At 38.5% G+C, this 18,542-nt stretch overlaps 1 protein-coding gene across 3 annotated transcripts in view; it reads right to left on the bottom strand.

Annotated features, from left to right (window-relative positions):
- Positions 1-18,542, bottom strand: part of NRAP (nebulin related anchoring protein) — a 50,005-nt gene that overhangs the window by 2,071 nt on the left and 29,392 nt on the right. For 2 of the 3 annotated variants that reach the window (XM_061372732.1, XM_061372731.1), the window contains exons 26-41: positions 17,187-17,285; positions 15,272-15,376; positions 14,792-14,899; positions 13,902-14,015; positions 12,274-12,471; positions 10,204-10,308; positions 9,217-9,315; positions 8,349-8,453; positions 7,878-7,985; positions 5,922-6,233; positions 4,309-4,413; positions 3,524-3,622; positions 3,303-3,407; positions 1,683-1,790; positions 734-1,045; positions 351-503 (exon numbers count right to left, since the gene is read on the bottom strand). In XM_061372732.1, coding sequence (XP_061228716.1) covers positions 351-503; positions 734-1,045; positions 1,683-1,790; positions 3,303-3,407; positions 3,524-3,622; positions 4,309-4,413; positions 5,922-6,233; positions 7,878-7,985; positions 8,349-8,453; positions 9,217-9,315; positions 10,204-10,308; positions 12,274-12,471; positions 13,902-14,015; positions 14,792-14,899; positions 15,272-15,376; positions 17,187-17,285 — 2,235 coding nt within the window. The remainder of the gene's footprint in view (positions 1-350; positions 504-733; positions 1,046-1,682; positions 1,791-3,302; positions 3,408-3,523; positions 3,623-4,308; positions 4,414-5,921; positions 6,234-7,877; positions 7,986-8,348; positions 8,454-9,216; positions 9,316-10,203; positions 10,309-12,273; positions 12,472-13,901; positions 14,016-14,791; positions 14,900-15,271; positions 15,377-17,186; positions 17,286-18,542) is intronic. The other variant, XM_061372733.1, reaches the window with a different exon arrangement.

Genomic DNA, 18,542 nt, shown 5'->3' on the forward strand with positions numbered 1-18,542 from the left:
CCAAGTCCTTCTCCCCAGGGCTGCTCTGAATCTCTTCTCTGCCCAGCCTGTAGCTGTGTCTGGGATTGCTATATCCCATAGTATAAGTAAATCCTATCCGTGGAACTTCCTAGAATTACAGGAGTTCCTCAGCCATGAAAGTACTGAATTCCCTTGAGAGGTTCCTTCAAATTAAGGTGTACACAAAGCCACAAAGCTTTGTGTGGGAAATATACATATTCTGTTGAAATAATATGGAGAACTGTAGACTCCGGGAAGCATTCAGAAGGATTCAAGAGGCTCTGTGCCTGCCTGCTATCTGGAGAGCAGAGCTGTTGGGATTTGTGAGAAAAACAGTTTACTCTACTTACAACTCCATATCCATACTGGGCAGAAGAACCCTGCAATGCCATTTCCCGAAGGTATGCCAACTCGGCAGCTCTTCTTGCCATTTCGACTTTGTGAGAACCTGGGGGAGTCCAGCCAATGCCTCTGAGCCAGTTCAAGTCAGATTTGTATTTTACCTGAGAGAATGAAACACGCACCAGTGCGTATTATTTTCTTTGGCTTTGATCAAACCACACACTGTGTATTCAAGAGAGAGTATATAAAGAGTCTCCAATAAATAGAATATTCATTTTCAGCAGACTGTAGTTCTTTCAAGAATGTGATTTTGTTGATAGGTAAGGTCTGCAAAGCACATTACCACAGACAGCTCTTAACACTTGGTTAACACTCATTCAGCTATACTTACATCACTCTGCAGCTTGTAGGCCTGCTTTGCATGCTTCACATTTAGCTGCTCAGGGTCACAAGTGTATTGGTGAAAAGGCTGCTTGTAGTTAACATTGCTTGCAAGCTGCTGGCTTCTCATAGCATGGAGGAATCCTGGCTGGTTGAGGTGACTCTGGAACTGTGTCATGTTTTGCGCATATCCACTCCTGTATTGGTTGTCACTCTGGAGTTTCCCCACTCTGAGGACATGCCTGATTTTGAGATCATCATTTGCACTGAGGAATCCAATCCGCTGGCCTCTGTCTCTCAGGAAGGCTTCTCTGTATTTGTACTGCAGGAAGTGCAGAGAAAAAAATCTCATTTTCACATTCAGAATGCCTTCATATTCTGTAATGAAATAACTTACCCTCCCCTAGTTCCTACAGTGCCCAAAGATCAAGGGTTGGTTTGCTAACAAACTACATCTCCTAATCTAACAAGACACTTTGGAAGAACACCCTTTGTGATAATCTTTAAAGATTTAGGGACCCCAAAATACTCATCTCTGAAAAGCAACAAGAGGTCTTCTTACTGTTGCACTCTCGGGTGCACTCAATACACAGCTCAAGCAACAGCTCCTTCATCTTCAAGCTCTTTTGCCAGCTGTGGTCTTCTGTGTTCAAAGGTGACCCACTTTTTCCAGACCATGCTTTATTCATAGCCTAGTACCTGTTTTATTTAACTACATCATAATATGCCTCCTTCTTAAGAATAACTCTTCGAAGTGAAACAGAGCAGCTTGGTATTGGACATTATTAATGGGAGCCTTTAGCTGGAAATCATTGCACATAACTGGCATTTGGATTCACTGGATCACCAATTTTCCAAACCAGAACAAGGTTCACTTACATCAGAACTCACTCCTTTTTACAGAGTGGGGGTGGCATGGGAAGAGGGTTGGGAAGTGTTTAAAACGGAACGATGCTTACATCACTAGCAATCTCTCTTGAAGCCTTTGCTGTCTGGAATGGGATGGCGTCAATCCTAAAATCATAGCCAGATGCCCTTGTCTGTTCCCAAGATGTTTTATACAATTTCTGTGTTGAAAAGAAAGAAACAAAAGAGTCATTTCCCCCTGCAGTTTCCTAAATGCAGTCCCATAGCTGCAATAATAAATGTTTTATCCTACTGGGCTTATTTGTATCAAGAGTCATCAGTATTATCTCCAAGGTTTTGATCCAGTTCTATAGCACTTCAAATTCTTCTCTATTCACCATAATGATAAAATGCCTCATCTGAAAAGTGCCACCAGGGTTTCCTTTTGTACTTGAATGGGGTTGTTTTTGATGTGATTTAATTTCTATTAGAATCTGTGATGCATCAGTCACATCAATATTGCATTGATATTGCCCTTATTCTCTCTTTTGATGGTTCCACTTGCAGTGTCTTGGGTTTCATGGCATCATAATTTCAATACCAGTTATTTCAAGCTTTTCAAATGATCCCTGTCTCTATCCCCAGCCACATGTGGCTTCATTAACTCATATGGAGTAACAGCCAGTTCTAACATATTTAATGTGACTTTGAGGATGTGAAATACATTTACATCTTGAAGAGAATTTGCTCTAGATTTCGTTCTTCTTCTATCAGTAGCTTTCTTAAAATAGCTTCCAGGTTGCAGGTCCTGCTACACAGCCATAATACCTCAACTGACACTACTGGCTGTCACTTTCTGACTTTATTCATTTGCTTTCAGTGTTTGAGTCACCCTCTCTGAAGTTTGTGACCACATGAAAACAAGTGCAAAATCCACTTCACATTTTAAAAGATATTCTTCTGTTTCACTCATGAATTTAGTGCTAGGTGGTGGTAAATTTGAAAGTAAACTGAGATGCCAGAAATCCTGCAAGTCAGCCTGGGCAGGAGCAATGCAAGCATTACTGCACACCCTGCTAACAGGTCTAGAGCTGACCTTTGTGTGCACACTTTTACCTTCTTCTCTACCACTTCAAAGAATGTGAATCCTACTTGTTTCTTTCACCTATAGAGCACATATCACCAAACTAGGAACTCAAAGCTTCTTATCACTGTGACCCTGCAGTTAAAGACAAAAGTATTTAATCTGGGAACAGTAGATTAGGAATAGATCGAGTGCCTCTGTCTGGAATAACATGGAAACAAAATCCCTTTAAACCAATTCCACTCACTGATTCAGTTGCATTCAGGTTGATGACAAGTGTGCCTAAAGGATCAGTTCAACACAGTGTTGTACAGGTAGATTATAGAGTCAAGGAAAGAGGATTCTCTCTTCTCCCCCATCCTAACATACGTAAAGAGATTTAAATTTGTAACTAAGCAGACCTATACTGAAGGACTGAAATCCTTAATAATAGTTTCCTGCCCTGTAAAGTAGAACTAGCTCTCAAAATAAACATCAGCAAATTTCCTGATCTTTCCAGCCCAAACCTAGCAACATGTTGGCTGTCCACAGTCTCTGGCTTTTCCAGTTTTTGTCAGGCTCAGAGAACCTGGCTTCTACATATACATGGAAGTTTTGATTCCCTAGCAAGTGTACCAGGTGAACTCCATGATGTAAAAGGCTTACTTACATCACTGAGGTGAAGGGCATTCCGGCGGGCTCGGATAAAATCTGGATGGTCAGGAGGCAGGGTGTACCTGTGCCTAGCTTCAGAGTCTCCAGCCTTGTATAGTCTCTGTGGAGTCAAAAGTCATTGAATGCAACTGATACTGGAGGTAATGTTGAGATCAATTCTTTTATGCACTATAGTACAACAAAAGTTAAGATCACTTATAGTAAAATGAAACCTACATCACTGCACTGGAGGTAGCTGTTTTTAGCATGAATCAAATCTGGAGAGTCAACCACAGCAGTGAACTTCAAACTTTCTGGCTTCTGACGGTACTTTATCTGAGAGGGAGAGGAGGCAACAAGAGCAAACAAAGAAAAAATAAAACACAGGATGTTTCTGTTAATGATATATCACAATTCCAAGCATGTGATAACTGGAGTAACACATAAAAGTCACCTTCCTTAAGCCACAGTATTAAAAACATATTGTTCTGCTATAGTCTCAGTTGCTCTTTCAGCTAGGGAATGGGCATACCACCATATCCTTAGTGTGGTGCCCAGGCACTAAACTTCCTTTTGTGTGTGTGCAAGAAGGACTTCCCACTGAAAATTCACACGCAAAAAGCTTTTGAACACTACACTTTTGACAGCTCATAATTTTTCTCCATTAATGTATGATACCAAACAGGCAAATGCCCCTTCAGTGTGGTTGTCAATGCTGTATCTTTCTATATCACTTCCGTAACCACCTGCTTAGAATTTCATAATGGAGTTTACTGCATTTATTTATTGCTACATATTTTGTTTATACTCCTGCATTTCACTCGGAATGGAAAATATTCAGCAGGTGTCACACAGTGGACTTGCATCTCCCATACTGCTTCTTGGTAACTTACACCTTGTATAAACAGGCTCCCACATCAAAAGGCAATGATAAGCTACATTCGTAAGTGTCATGTAACGAGGAGCCTTGATGGTAAACAATTCCTACAGACGTGCTATCCCATGAAAGATTTATCAGTTACCTCGCTGATGAGCTCTCCAGCCTTCTTTACGCTTTCTATGTGCGGAGATCTCAGAGCCATCCAACCAACTCCTTTCATGAAGTTCAGGTCTGATTTATAGCGGTGCTGTTAAAAATGAAAATCGTTAGCTATCAGCTTTGTATCCACAGCTATTAAGGTTTCTTTAAAAGACTCCCTGATTCCTATTAACATTTTGTGGGTTTTCATTTGCCATGCACATATCACGTAGGAAAGCCAAACTGTTTGCATTTGTTCATTCCACCAGGAATTAAATAATGTATCATATGCAAGTTACAAGAGAAGGCCCCACGAGTGAATTAGTATGACTCAAAGCAGTAATAACCTGTTTGTACTGGGCGTAAAAGAACCCCTTTTGAAATAATTTTCTGAGGTGAGTTCAAGTCAGGAATACTAATTATTTTATCTGGTGTACACTTCCTCATTAACCCCATTTCTAGGAGGACACATTACTCTTTCTTTACTCACATGAAAGGCTTGCTCTACCTCCTAATCCAGTAAAGAAAGCAAGGCAGACCCAATAAAAGGTGAAAGCCAGTAAAGCACCCACACTCCCAACAATTCTGACTTCTCCTTCAGAGTGACAGTGGCTGACTGTGTGACTTTAATCCAATCATCTGTTTTTTCAGGGTTGTTTTTTTTGCCCTATATGCAAAAAGACTTAACAGCCAGCTAGCTCAAGCATGCTGTACATCATTACATACTGAAGGTAGCAGACAAAACTACCTTTATAATTTCTCTGGATTTCTAACCTGTGGGGTCTAAAGGTAAAGAGCCAGGTGCTGAGGTTCTTACCTCCTACCCTGTCCGTCTTTAGGCAGAGCTTCCTGCTACAGAGCAGCTCATGACACTGGACCCTAAACTGTTACAATACAACCGCCTGCATCTATGCAGCTTTATGCATGCACTCAACATCTACATCTGTTTCAAAGCACATATAGCCAATGGCTTGTCCCTGAACAAAGGGTCTGAGGCAAAATGAGCATAGATGTGGCCCATGCTAAGATTCCATCATTTCTGTCATCCAAGTTTGTCTGAATTTATCACAGAATCATAGCATCAACTAGGTTGGAAAAGGCCTTTAAGATCATCAAGTCTAACCATTACCACATGACAAGACCACCACTAAACTGCATCACTGAGGGCCTCAAACTTACATTTGCATGTGCAATTTCTGCAAACACATCTGGGGAACTGGTTATTTGATATGAATATTTCTGTTTGCAAAATGACTTTCTAATATATCCCAAATCAACTTCTGAGCATCTAACCTTCTGCTCCAAGAATTCTGCATGTAGATCATTAGCTGTCAAACGACTGACTGGCTGTGATCCAAACAACTGAGAGATGATTGTGTAGATCTCTCAGCTTTAGAATAAATGACATGGACTACAGTGATTTTGTGTTATGTTCATAACACAGAAACTTCTAACTCACATATATTCCATATGTGAGGAGCAATCAGATATCTTGCAGAAGTTTACAAACAGTCTTTCTAAACACATTGCCCAATGTCAATTCACAATCATCCATGCCAGCCAAAGCTGTGTTACTCCTAAATTCAATTTGCTGTTAAGAGAAGGGTTAGCCTTTACCTCACTCTGTAGCATGTGGGCTCTTTTGGCCCACTTCATCTTCATGTCTTCTGGGACTGCTGTAAATTCATGGAGTCTCCGTCTGTAATCTTGATCACTCGCTAAGGCCTGGGCTTTCCTGGCATGGACAAGGTTCACCATGTCCATGGGCAGATGGTACTGAGACCACACTTCTTGGGACCTCTTCTTATACTCCTGTTCACTCTGTAATTTGGCAGCATGCAGGCAATGCAGCAACCTGATGTCGTCCAAAACACTTCTGGCACCAATATGCTTTCCCCTCTCCATCACAAAGTTGTGTTTATACTGGTACTAAAAATAAAAAAGGGTAAAAGTGAAAGAGTGCCAAACTTAGACTGGCTGCTGTAACTAAATTAGGATAAGTCACTGAATCATCTATGCTGTCTGTAAAAACAGCCAAAGTATGCAGCACTAGAAACTAATTCTTTGAATCTCTCATTGTTCTCAATTTAAATACCACAGTAGTTGCAACATTAAACACACCTCAATACATTCTCTGAATATGCCCAAAGCATTGATCATGTTTAACCTCAGTTCATATACTTCTATTATCTCTCAGAGTTTTATTCCTATAGCTAGGAATGAGAACATAAGAAAAACAAACACAAGGCAGAATAAAAAAACCTATACCAAAGAGAAACATCATGCACTCTGTAGCCTTCACATTTGCAAATGCTACCCAGCTATTTTAAAGAGTAAATTCAGCTTTCCTGGATCAATAACTATGTTGAGAAGCCTAAGATGGTGATCTGAGCACAAGAATAAGCACCAGCAACCCCTGATTCTCATCTTAGCTGGGACTATGACTCTCCCTATGATCTTGCATTTATCCTCTCTGTGAAATAGTGATGATGATGATAATGATTATTTATACAGCATCAACAGGGTGCTTGGAACTTTAAAGGGAAGGCCTGGGCCCTGAAGAGTTCATAATGTAGTTGAAATGGGATAATAACACTTATCTACCACACAAGAGAGTTGTGGGGATTAAATTACAGTAGCTAATGTTTATAAAGTGCTTCCAAGATGAAGGGCCAAATTCAGATCTGTTGTAAGTAGATGTAATTCTATTATGGACTTGTACCCTTTAGAGCAGATCTGAAGCTGTAACCAAAAGCACTCTGCAAAATATGGTTAAGTATACATTATAAATGACAGCTAGAAACAGTTGCTTCATAAACCAAATATACATGCAATATATCCATATTTTATCACATTAGACATTAGATATACAACTAAATATTACATAAAATGAAGATTTATTTAACCAAATTTAGCTCATATGTCAGTTTTTCCTAGAATTTATTAAATTTCTTCTGGGGAAGGGATGAACTTAGGCTTTCTGAGAAATGGATACTGCCATGTCTGAGGGGTTTGCAAACAACAATCCAGATGAGAGGATATTTTTAAGGGTAAGATTTGTTTCCTCTATTTCCTAAATTAAGAGAACAAATATTTATAGGACCATTCCCTGATTTTCACTTCCTAACCAGACAGGCAGCTCCTGATTTTCAGACATTCAAAGAACGCTCAGCTTCTTCTAACTTTGTTTCAATTCAGGAGCACTAAGCACTTCTAAAAATAAGCTCAAAGCAGGGTGGACAGAATTAGGGGGCACTTAATAATATGAGGAGCTGAAAACCTGGAAAGGAGCAGAACCCTCTGATTTGTCTGTCTGCAAATACTTTAATTCGCTAGCTATTTCCCACTGGAAGATGTTTAACCGACCTTGGTTCCCGATTAGAGGCAATTCTTCCTCCTCTTTATTTTTTTTAATTCACACAAAGAATCTCATTCATAAGTAATATATTCTGTCTCACACTTGTCTCATATGGTTATGGAGGTGCTTTAATTCAGTAAAATCTGCTTTAGACATTGTTTTACATGAAGTTAACAAGAATTAGGCAAGAAGGAAGGTTGAATCATTCAACTCACATCACTGGCAATTTCTCTGGAGGCCCTAGCAGTCTGGAACGGGAGTGCTTCCGTTGTCAGCTTGTAGCCTTGAGCACGCAGATTATGCCAAGATTCTCTGTATTTTGCCTAAAGTAGGAAAGGCACATGTAGATTGCTGTTTCACTTTCAAATGCACAAAGGAACAAACAAAGGAACCCTCTTTCATTTGTTATTCTGCATTACAGTCGCATTCTTCATAATCAAAGGATTTTTTTAAATTATCTTTGGGAAATCCTACTAACGCAGACAAAACATGTCTCGTTCTTTATGTAGATTTAATTTACTCACAACCTTATATATGCTAATGGAGACAGATATCATTATAATCAAATCAAGGAAAGAAAGAATAGAATAGACCTAAGAAGTCCTCGACTTACATCTATCTTTCCTGCCACTGTACAATTCATCCTCCATCCCAAGAAATGTAAGAAATACAGAACAAATTCTTACATCACTGAGGTTAGCTGCATTTATTCTTGCCCGTGTGAACTCAGGCAGACCCAGTGTTGGTGTATAGTGATGTTGACTGTCCTCTCCCGCCGCTTTATACAGGCGCTAGGAAAGAGATCAAAAAGGCAATTGCAATTCATTTTCTTTATTGTTTCACTAATGTAACAGCAGGATGTAAGTTGTTTATGATTATGACAACTATAGTCAACCAGCACAAAAAAACAGCTAAGAATATACCACTGCAGTTGCAATGGGGTTTTCTTCTGGACAGAAAAAACTTTGACATTCATTTTTATACACAAATCATGTTAGCCTTGCACTGTTAGGTTCCCAGCAAGCCCGAAGTAGACCTATAAACATTAAGCAAATCATGAATGTGTGTTAAATAAAAACATAGGCATTTTTGTTGTACTGGCCATATTTTCTAGCTTGGATTTTTCTTCGTGTTGTTATAGATGATTTTGATAACTTGCCTGTGGGCTTTCATCTTGCATTTTTTTGCCAAATTAGAAAAGCGATTATTTTTTTTAGGAGCCCCTTAAAGTGGACCATACTATGCAAATGAGCTCCCTCAAGAACACCCCAAAGAGCTGATCTTTTGAGGCTGTTTCATTTACAAAACCTGACAATGGAACTCTATTGTATGGGTACTATTTAAGCTTTTTAAAAGAGATTGAATTGAAAATGGTATTAAATGTTTGGAAATAATAAAATATGATCTGACCATGAAAAAGAACGAATCAGTGATGCTTCTTTTCTTTTTTATCCATTTTCCTTTCAGAACAGGATTGTCTCTTTCCCACTCCTCCATCCCTAGCTTGCTGCATTTTGAAAGGCATATTTTCTCACTCACGTTAGGAGAACCTACCTCATTAGCAATCATATTGCTGAATTTTGCATGAAGGAGGCCAGGAGAGTCTGTCACCGATGTGTACTTGAAGGAATGTGGCTGCTGACGATATTTACTCTGAGTTCACACACAAAGAAAAAGGAACAGAATAACTAAAGTGTCTTGTCAGTTAAGGGATTTTTCCAGTACCAGTGGTCTAGTATTCCTTCTTGTGCCTAAAACTTGGAAAGGGTACGTGTCTGTTGACCATCAAACTAATTCACCTTTTGCTACTCTTACTTTGGTGCATTCAAGTCTCACAGGGGAAATGAAAAGTACATAAGAAACAAGGTGTAAAAAAACCAAAGTGCTGCTATGCTGAATACAGTAATGAGGTTACTTCACTCCTTGGTGTCATTAACCCTGGCTAGTGGAATTGCAGTAAAGGCAAACCCACTCAGGGAGAAGGTGCTGCACAAGCCTGCTGAACTTTTTTGGGAGACAAACAAGGTTGCACCTGGCCTGTGGTCCTATGTCAGAATTGTGAGCAAAATAACTGCAAGATCACTGCAAAATCAATATTGAAAACAATAGCACACAAAAGCATCAAGTGCAAACCAGACTAAGACTGTAAAGCAGCAGCAGAGCTGAGGACAGTGTAATTAATATATTGGGCCCTCCACAAGTCAGCCTAGTTTTAGAGACACAGTACAAGGTACTTACATAGGCACAGCCTGATTTTTAGTTGAAAAAAATAAAGTCAATTCTAAAATACATAACATAAAATAACAACCTCCTGAGTCCGAAACACAGGAGAAAAGATTTATGAAAACAATTAGCAAAGTCTGCAAAACCTTGAACTCCTTCAGATTCACCCATCTGCAGTTAGGACACGCATAGAATGATCAAACGTAAGGGGAGGGAGCCTAGCATTATCCAGTGAGTCGCTTTGCCAGCCCAGTTTAATAGAAAGACATCTGGCAAATTCTTGTTTGTAGTGGGAAAATCAAACCCCTCTTTTGTTACCTCGCTGATGAGTTCAGAAGCTTTCTTCTTTCCTTCAATCTCTAGAGCCCCTGGAGTAATACATCCAACTCCTCGCATAAAGTTCAAGTCAGACCGGTATAAATTCTAAGGAAAACCAAGCAGAAGTAATCACAAGTTTGCATTTGAGATGCCCTATATTTATCCATCCAAATATATACACTATTCAAATAAATCCATTTAAAATTAGTATCTACCACACCGTTCATATGCATTACCTTGCGTTCTTGTCTTTCTTCATGTGTCTGTGTGCGTTCAGCCCTGGCAGATCTACAGTACAGAGGCAAGATTCTGAGGACTACTAAGTCTCATGAACACTGAATGATACTTGGACTCCTAACTTCTATTTGTAACTTTGAAAAACCTTTTCCTAGATACATGAAATTTCTTCATATATAACATCTAAATCATATATATTATTTATTTATAAATATATATAAGACCAGTTTAGAAAAGTATATGAAAAGACTTTTAAATAAAAGCTGGAAACCTTTAAGTACATGAAATCACAGGCAAAATAGCCTCAGGTTTTAATAGCTCTGAATAGTCAAATATAATTAGGGAACCTCCTTCTTTGGAGACATTCAAAACCCGCCTGGACACGTTCCTGTGTAACCTTATCTAGGTGTTCCTGCTCCGGCAGGGGGATTGGACTAGATGATCTTTTGAGGTCCCTTCCAATCTCTAACATACTGTGATACTGTGATACTGTGAACATTAAGGAAAAATACCACTATAAGCCACTATACAGACTTTGTTAAAAGGTTTTCCAGACCACCAAACCCAGCAGGGACTCCTTGTAAATTCTACTTTTTCAAAAGTTACCAAGAGGTTACTGGTAGATACATTAGGACAAATATTATTTCATTTGATGATGATAAGTGTATGGAGGGGGATTTTCTGCTTAGAAAAAAACTATACAGACCAAATAACTAGGAAAGCACAGATTTGCCTACTTGATGGATACGTGGAAACTGCTACTGCTTACTGTGGGAAGAACTAGCTTTAGTTAATGAGGTGTTTTGGTTCAGCTACCTACTCATAATGGAAAAGGACTATGCCTTCATTTTATTGAGAACCAGCTACCCTTCCATCCAGGTCTAACCTCCAGACTCAAAGACATCATGGTGCTGCATACAGGAAATACTCGTCATGAAATGAAAAGTAAGAGAGAACAACACTAGAACGTGGTCTCTTGTCTAATTTCAGCTATTAGCATGAGAGAGCACATTCTGCACTCTGAGATGTGTTGCTGCCAACCAGCATTTCACTCCCAACTCAAAGAAAGGCATGGATGGAAACCTGCCCCAGAGTCTCTGATTACATGTGTTTTCATCCAAGTTAGGGCAGCACAACTGGCAATTGATGCTTATACTTGTTCAGACACAGTCTGACATCTGTAAGATTGCTGGCTGAAAGTGTTAAATTGATATAGGGTAGGATTTTGGAGCCAGATACAGCCCCTCTTGAGGTCTCCAGAGGCAATGTAATCTACTAAAAGCCCTTTGCTCAGGGCTGTGCCTACAGACACAGCCTACCCTTGAATTTGTAAGGCATTATCCACTTAATTTATTCAAGATTATGTAGGGAGCTAAACTCATCCTTCTTAGAATTTCAGTGGTTATGTTTTGGGGCAGAGCTTATAAATCTCTTAAAAATCAGATTTTTAACAATAGGCATGTTCCTTGTGGAAGTACAGATGCGTATCACTCAGATGCAAACCAACTCAAATACTAGATGGCAACCAGTCTGTGTGGTTAGAAAGATTTAAAAAGAGTATGTTACCAACAGTGCAATCATCATCACTTGCAAACACTTCTCTGCCAGATCATCTAAGATTACTGTGCTTTACCTCTTGGTATAGCGTACACACACACTGCACAACTGCCCAGTAAGATAGATGTCTCATTCCTGAATGTAATCAAGGGGGAACAGCCACTGTTTATCCCTCAGCTGCTGCTCAAATACATACTGTCAGCTCTCTTGATTTGGAACAGAACTCTCTTGCATCAAAACCAACAGGGAAATATTGCTGGGATACTTTGCAATTACCTCACTCTGTAGTTTGTATGCATTCTTGGCACACCGCAACCTCACATCGTCAGTCAAAGAAGTGTACTGGTGTAGCAGCTGTCTGTATTCTTGTTCACTGACCAAAGACTGGGCTTTCTTGGCGTGTACCAAGTTTATCATATCCAGTGGCAGGTGGAAGTGAGTCTTTGTATCCTCAAAACCTTGCTTATATTTCACCTATCAAATTAAAACCAGATCACATAGATAGCACAGCATGGTAATTAGAATTCAGGTTTTGATTAGAAGACACATTCTCCATATTTCTTCCATTATCCAGTATAAATTATTCTTTCTAAAGGTAAGTTCCCAACTTGTTTAACTATACTGTGCATGATCAATACTTAGAATATGTGGCAGCCTATTCTTAATCAAAATAGTAGCCATCTACATTATAGTCAATTAAGCTGAGATATCATTTATATTTTTTTGCTAAAACTGGATACATTGAATCTATAGAATTACCAAGCTGATAAATGAAATTTTAATCCACTGCATTTCTTGAAAGCACAAGAAAAAGGTGAAGCTACTGCCTGAGGATAAAATGCAAACAGCCATATTTATATTACAATTAGCATGAATCCTCAATCAAATTATTTGTTAGTCCCCATCGATTCAGACAGTTTCATTTCATAGTTTTAAATGTGATTTTTAGTGGTCGTTTTTTTCCCATTCTGTCTCTGTTCAGGAAAAGAAAGGTGTAAAAATCTTCAAAGAACTTTTTTCACATGACATTTCCCTATCAGATTATGCAAATTTGAGATGTTCAGGCTGTTCATCCAGCTAATGAACATCCAGAGTTATTGATGATCATCAAACTGATTTAGAATAACCTGACAGATGGATGAATTCTTCAGACACTTAGGGTTACCTGTATGACTAAACGTACCATCACACAAGAGAGAATCCCAGTACAAGCCCAGCACTCACTTACTGAAATCCACGAACACTCTCCCATCTATATCCACAATCAGGCTTACTATGGACAATTATGGTAAGATATGTAGTTCTTAGATTATTTATATGTTTAAAGTCAGACAAATATTTCACTACTTTCTGACCATGCCACAGTGTTTAAAATGCACTGAACAGTCACAATTCTTTTACAGACAAGGAACAAATAATGTAATTCTTAGCATATACCAAGACCAAGTGGGAACCATTTCCCAAACAAAAAAGGCCAACTTGAAATTCCATAAACTTATTCATCCTTCTGTCTTTCAAGAAAACAGTAAAATGAAAGTAGTTACTGAATAACTTTGTATCTCTACCAAATCTAACTTACTTCTGTACAAAACACACTACTAACACTCAGTTAGATCAGCCTCTGAGTGACACTTTCAGTACAATATTCTATGCTAGGCATTAGTGTTATGCAGGAGGAGTTTGTGCAAGAATGCACAATCTTCTTTTATTTTCAAATTCATGGAATTTTAGATAATGTAAAACAATGCCAAGAATATCATATCAACATATCTGGAAACTGGGGAAGAAAGCCCTAATTCTTAAATAGTAAGCTATTCCACAGAGCTAAGCGCATCTTCCATGAGAACCTACTTACTATTAGGAAACCAGTTCCAAAATCCCCACATCTTCTTTCTTATACTTACATCACTCTGCAACGATGCTGCATGGACTGAATGAGCAATATGAATATCACCTTCCAGGCCACGTGAGCCAAGCATCTGTCCTTTCATTTTCTGAAACACCTCCTTATACTTGTGCTACAAAGGAAATAAGAATAGAAATGTGAATAGAAGTATTAGTCAGATTGTTAAAACCTGAATAAAAGGGTTTTCATGTTATAGAAAGAGAGTTATGCACAATAAATTCTGGCTACACCCAATATGATAATAAATCTGAATGGACCTTTAGTGGATACTTGGAAGATGTCACCTGTGCAAGCATTTTAATACCTTATCCTATTGAGAGAAAAACACACAAAAAATACAATAAACACTTACAAACAGCTTGGGTTAGTTACCTGCTATTACACAGGTGGTGGAAGACAAGAATCTGGTACAGGTTCAACCTCAGAATCAACCTCTGAGGAGCCTCTCCCCATCAGCTCTCTAGCAAAGTCAGAACAACTAACTGGTCTCCTATACTTACCTGTATATCTCTACAACCTTTAAAGGACACTCAAGACAAACGTTGAAGAGTAGAACTTCCTGAATAAGCAATCTCTTCCAAAGCTTGCCTAGCTAACAGTGGCTGACAGCTCCTGAACAATCCCTGTGATAGTCCAGTCACAGCAGATAAGTTAGTCAACTTTGCTAGGGGACGTTTGCTTTTGCAAACCTTCCTTTGCTTAGTTACCAGTAACACTTCATTGTGGTTGCACCTTCAAAAGCACAACTAACTAGACCAAGGCCATATGTCTCCCAGATGTAGAGTTATCAGGACATGCTGTTTCCATCAAGTGTCACTCAGCAGAGCAGAAACAGTCTGGAGTGACTGACATATCCTACTGGACAATATCGGCAGTAAGTTCACGTACATCACTTATGATTTCACCCGAAGCCTTTGCTGCCCGGAAGGGAATGGCATCAAGTTTCAGTTGATAGCCACCATCTTTCATCTTTTGCCAGGACTCCTTATAGCGAATCTAGGAAATACAGAACAGGAATAAAGAAGAGTTGCTGTTCAGAGGGTTGACACAGCAATGCTATTGCTATCCTAGCAATGTTACCACATCAGTTTAATTCTACTCCGACACAGAGGGCTAACATAAATTAAACTATCAATATACAATAGGAATAGTCACATTAAAAATGTCCACTATAAAAATTAAGATTTGCTCTTAATCTAAGCTAGGAGAAGTTTGATTTCTCATATTACTTCAGAAACCTTTAGACCACAGAATGATCATATACTAGGGAAAGGAAAGAAACTTAGTTTGCTTTCCTGTGAAAGACTAACATCAAAGCACTATCAACTTTTTCACTTCCCTTTAAAATATTAAAGGTCAGATTTATACCTCGCTGATATTCATAGCATTTAATTTGGCCTGAAGGATCTCAGGAAGATCTGTTGTGGGTGTATACTGATGCTTTACACTCTCTCCATGCTCCTTGTACAGCCTCTGCAAGTAGAGATGAATTTCAGTAGTGAGTACTTACTACACATGCACATTGTTCAGAGACAAAAACATTGACAAATAGGTCTATGGAAAGTAAAGACTACAAAAAAGTGACAGCAGCATTAACAGATAAGGGCAAATTTATCAGTCAAAAAGTATTCAAAAAGGTTTGAGTCTGATACACCTATCAGCTGGAGTCTGCTAGAGAGGGACTCCTTTGAGTGTATATAGCAATAGAAGGAAAATTCAGATATGTGAATACTAATTTGATAAGACTTCCAACATATGTGAATTAGGAGAAGGAGCATAAACAACAATTGTTAAGGATGTGCAGCCATAAGTGGCCTACGAAAACTGAAATTCCACAGAAATATGGGGAGTTGAAGTTCCCCAAACACATCTCTCCAAAGTTGTTAATTTTTAGCAGATAAATATAATGGTAATTAGCTGTGCAAGTACTCCAAATTTAGTTCCAAAGCTATTTGTAAGGGGGTGCTCAACAGTCAAGGGCAGGAGAATAAAAATACTCAGAATGGTGAGTGATCCCATCATAAAACAGGTGTCTATATAAGCTATTCATATCAGTTCTTGGAGGAAGAATATAGCCCAGGACTAGCTAGCTTTTGGATATCTGCAGACAGATGAGAGGAGTTCTGTGCAGTTAACTGGAACTTCCCCTACAATGGCTATGCACAGTTCACCTCTTTCACATCATCTTTCTTTAGTTTAGTTTCTTCTTACACTGACACCATAATTTCAGATGAGCACACATCACCACCATTTGATTTGCCCTTAGATATGACCCCTGTCTTGACCACCTGACTTGCCATTCCCAGGCTATAATTCCTGTGTGAAGGTTTGAAATCAGGATGAAACTCTCCATTTCACCCTGCTGCCACTTTCTTTAGCAAGTAGACCCACTTGTATTACAACTCTAGAAGAGGAAAATTAATGAGAACTCCACATGTGAAGTAGAGCAGCAGACTGATTTTGACTGTGGCACAGCAGAACAAAATGACTTATATTTATCCTGCCTGAGATGTAAGCCTTTTGGATCTTATTAATTACACCAAAGGCATAGACACTATAAGTATTACAATAGCATGTGTTTTACACAAAGTCTTTCATCTTCTTCTTCACTTTAAAAATATCTGTTTTCAAAATAAAACATCCTCTCATGTTTGAAACTTGTCTTTTTTGAGTGACTTTTGCTTACTATTCACTTCTGCATTATCCCAGTTAAGTCTACAATATTTTTAAATCGCTCTTCTATTAAAAATAAACATGTTTAAACACCAAACAGCCTCAATTCTTCCCTTTCAGGTTTCCCCTCCTGGATTTCTCTCTCAGCAGGATGACAGCTTGAAATTATTTATTTTTATTTCCTTGTCATGCTGCCTTACATTTTGTTTTGAAAGAAGATGCAGAAACTGAAATTTGAAAGATCTGTTTGAAAAGGGGAAAGGACCCCAAATGTGTTCTTCCTCAATGAATTTCAAGAGGCCAAAAGACTCTGAAGAGCCAAAGGTCAGTCTCACTCTTAAATTTTACTTCTGGAAAAAAATCCAATTGGACAGAAAGACCTTTTTTTTACATGAAACTCCCATTCATTTTACTGGCATCTCTACAACTTCCCATTCCAAGTTAGAAGCATGCTTTTTGTGAGATGCACCGCACCAGAACACAGAAGTTTCATGGTTCCCAAGGATAATCTCAGAGAAAGAAAGAAAGAGAGAGAAAGCCAGTGCTTCAATCGGGTCGTTCAAAGAGGATACCACTCTTATAATCATAATGTATATACATTATAACTTACATCCACAGCCTGGTTATAACTAATTCTAGCCTGGATCATCTCAGGAGTGTCTTTAATACTGGTAAACTTCAAAGCATATGGATGCTGACGGTACTTCTTCTGTTGAGCAGAAAAAGATCAAAGCTGTGAATTTTGTGCTGCTCTTTCATGCTATTTGAAAGAGAAAAATCATAGGTTGCTGGAGATTAGAGTGAATTTGTGAACATAATTATTATTCCTCTTTCCTCATCTTTATGTCCTAGGTACCTTCAGATTAATATTTGTTTCAATTTAACAATAACCTTTTGCTGATTAATATTAAAGTATTTCTCCCTAAATATAAGGAAAACATTTCAAAATTGGATTTTGCCTACCCAAGTACTCCAGAACTCAGGATTTTAAAATCTTTGTCAGATTATTTCAAATACAGTATGACTGATTATATTTTTTATTGACAGTTTCTTTAAGCAAGAAATCATATACATTTGCAATGCGTTAATAATGGCAATCATTTAGTTTACTGTTCCAGGGTTTAGGTTACCTCCTTACATTTACAGCAAACCAGTGCAGCCATTAACACCATGCCTACATGTTATGGTATATCTTCTAGATAATTATATTAATTCTGCTTGCTTGAAAGGACCCATAGTAGTTTCTGAGATATGTTGTTATACATACATACATAAGATGAATGCTGTTTGATGGCAAAATGTCACTTTTTCTACATGGCCAGGTCTCTAAATGCTCCCCTTCCTGCATTAGCTGTCCTAAACCCATCAATACTCTTATCTCTTCTCCAAATAGTGCATACTGAATTTTCCCAATGCCTGTGATGAACTCCCAAGTCAATAAATGTGTTCATCAGTCTTCTGGAAATTGTTTCTATCTCAGTGTTTGAGTCTAAAGGCATGTCATCCTTTAAACTGAGCTATGAACCACGGAAGTTTATCTATCTGAGGCAACATCTTGATTCTTTGGGAACTCAAAATACCCGTAAACCACATTAACTCTTCCAAGGTATTACAAGCTTATGAGCAATGTTTCATTTCAGAAAGCAATCCCTTAAAAATGAGCAATCCTTCTAAGTTTAACTGGGGGCAAAAGTGGTTTATTCTTAATTCTGATCAGATTTAGAGCCAAATAAGAGTTGACCAGAACATGTCTACACAAAACTCCTAGATATATTCTAGTAATTGCTTTTTAGCAGTACTACAAGGGCTAGTCACTGTGTGTATGTAAGAAAGGAGGAGGCTCATAGCCATCACAAGAAGGTTGAGATGGACAACTAGCAGGTCAAATTCCTACCTGGAAGTTTTCACTACTATAACATCAAAATGGTATACCTCTACAGATTCAGAGTTACCATTCCAGCCAGCA

The sequence above is a fragment of the Neopsephotus bourkii genome, unplaced genomic scaffold (genome assembly GCF_033783945.1).
Source record: "Neopsephotus bourkii isolate Nb327-2 ecotype Australia unplaced genomic scaffold, CSIRO-AGI_Nbou_v1 NB_1615, whole genome shotgun sequence".
Taxonomy (NCBI): domain Eukaryota; kingdom Metazoa; phylum Chordata; class Aves; order Psittaciformes; family Psittacidae; genus Neopsephotus; species Neopsephotus bourkii.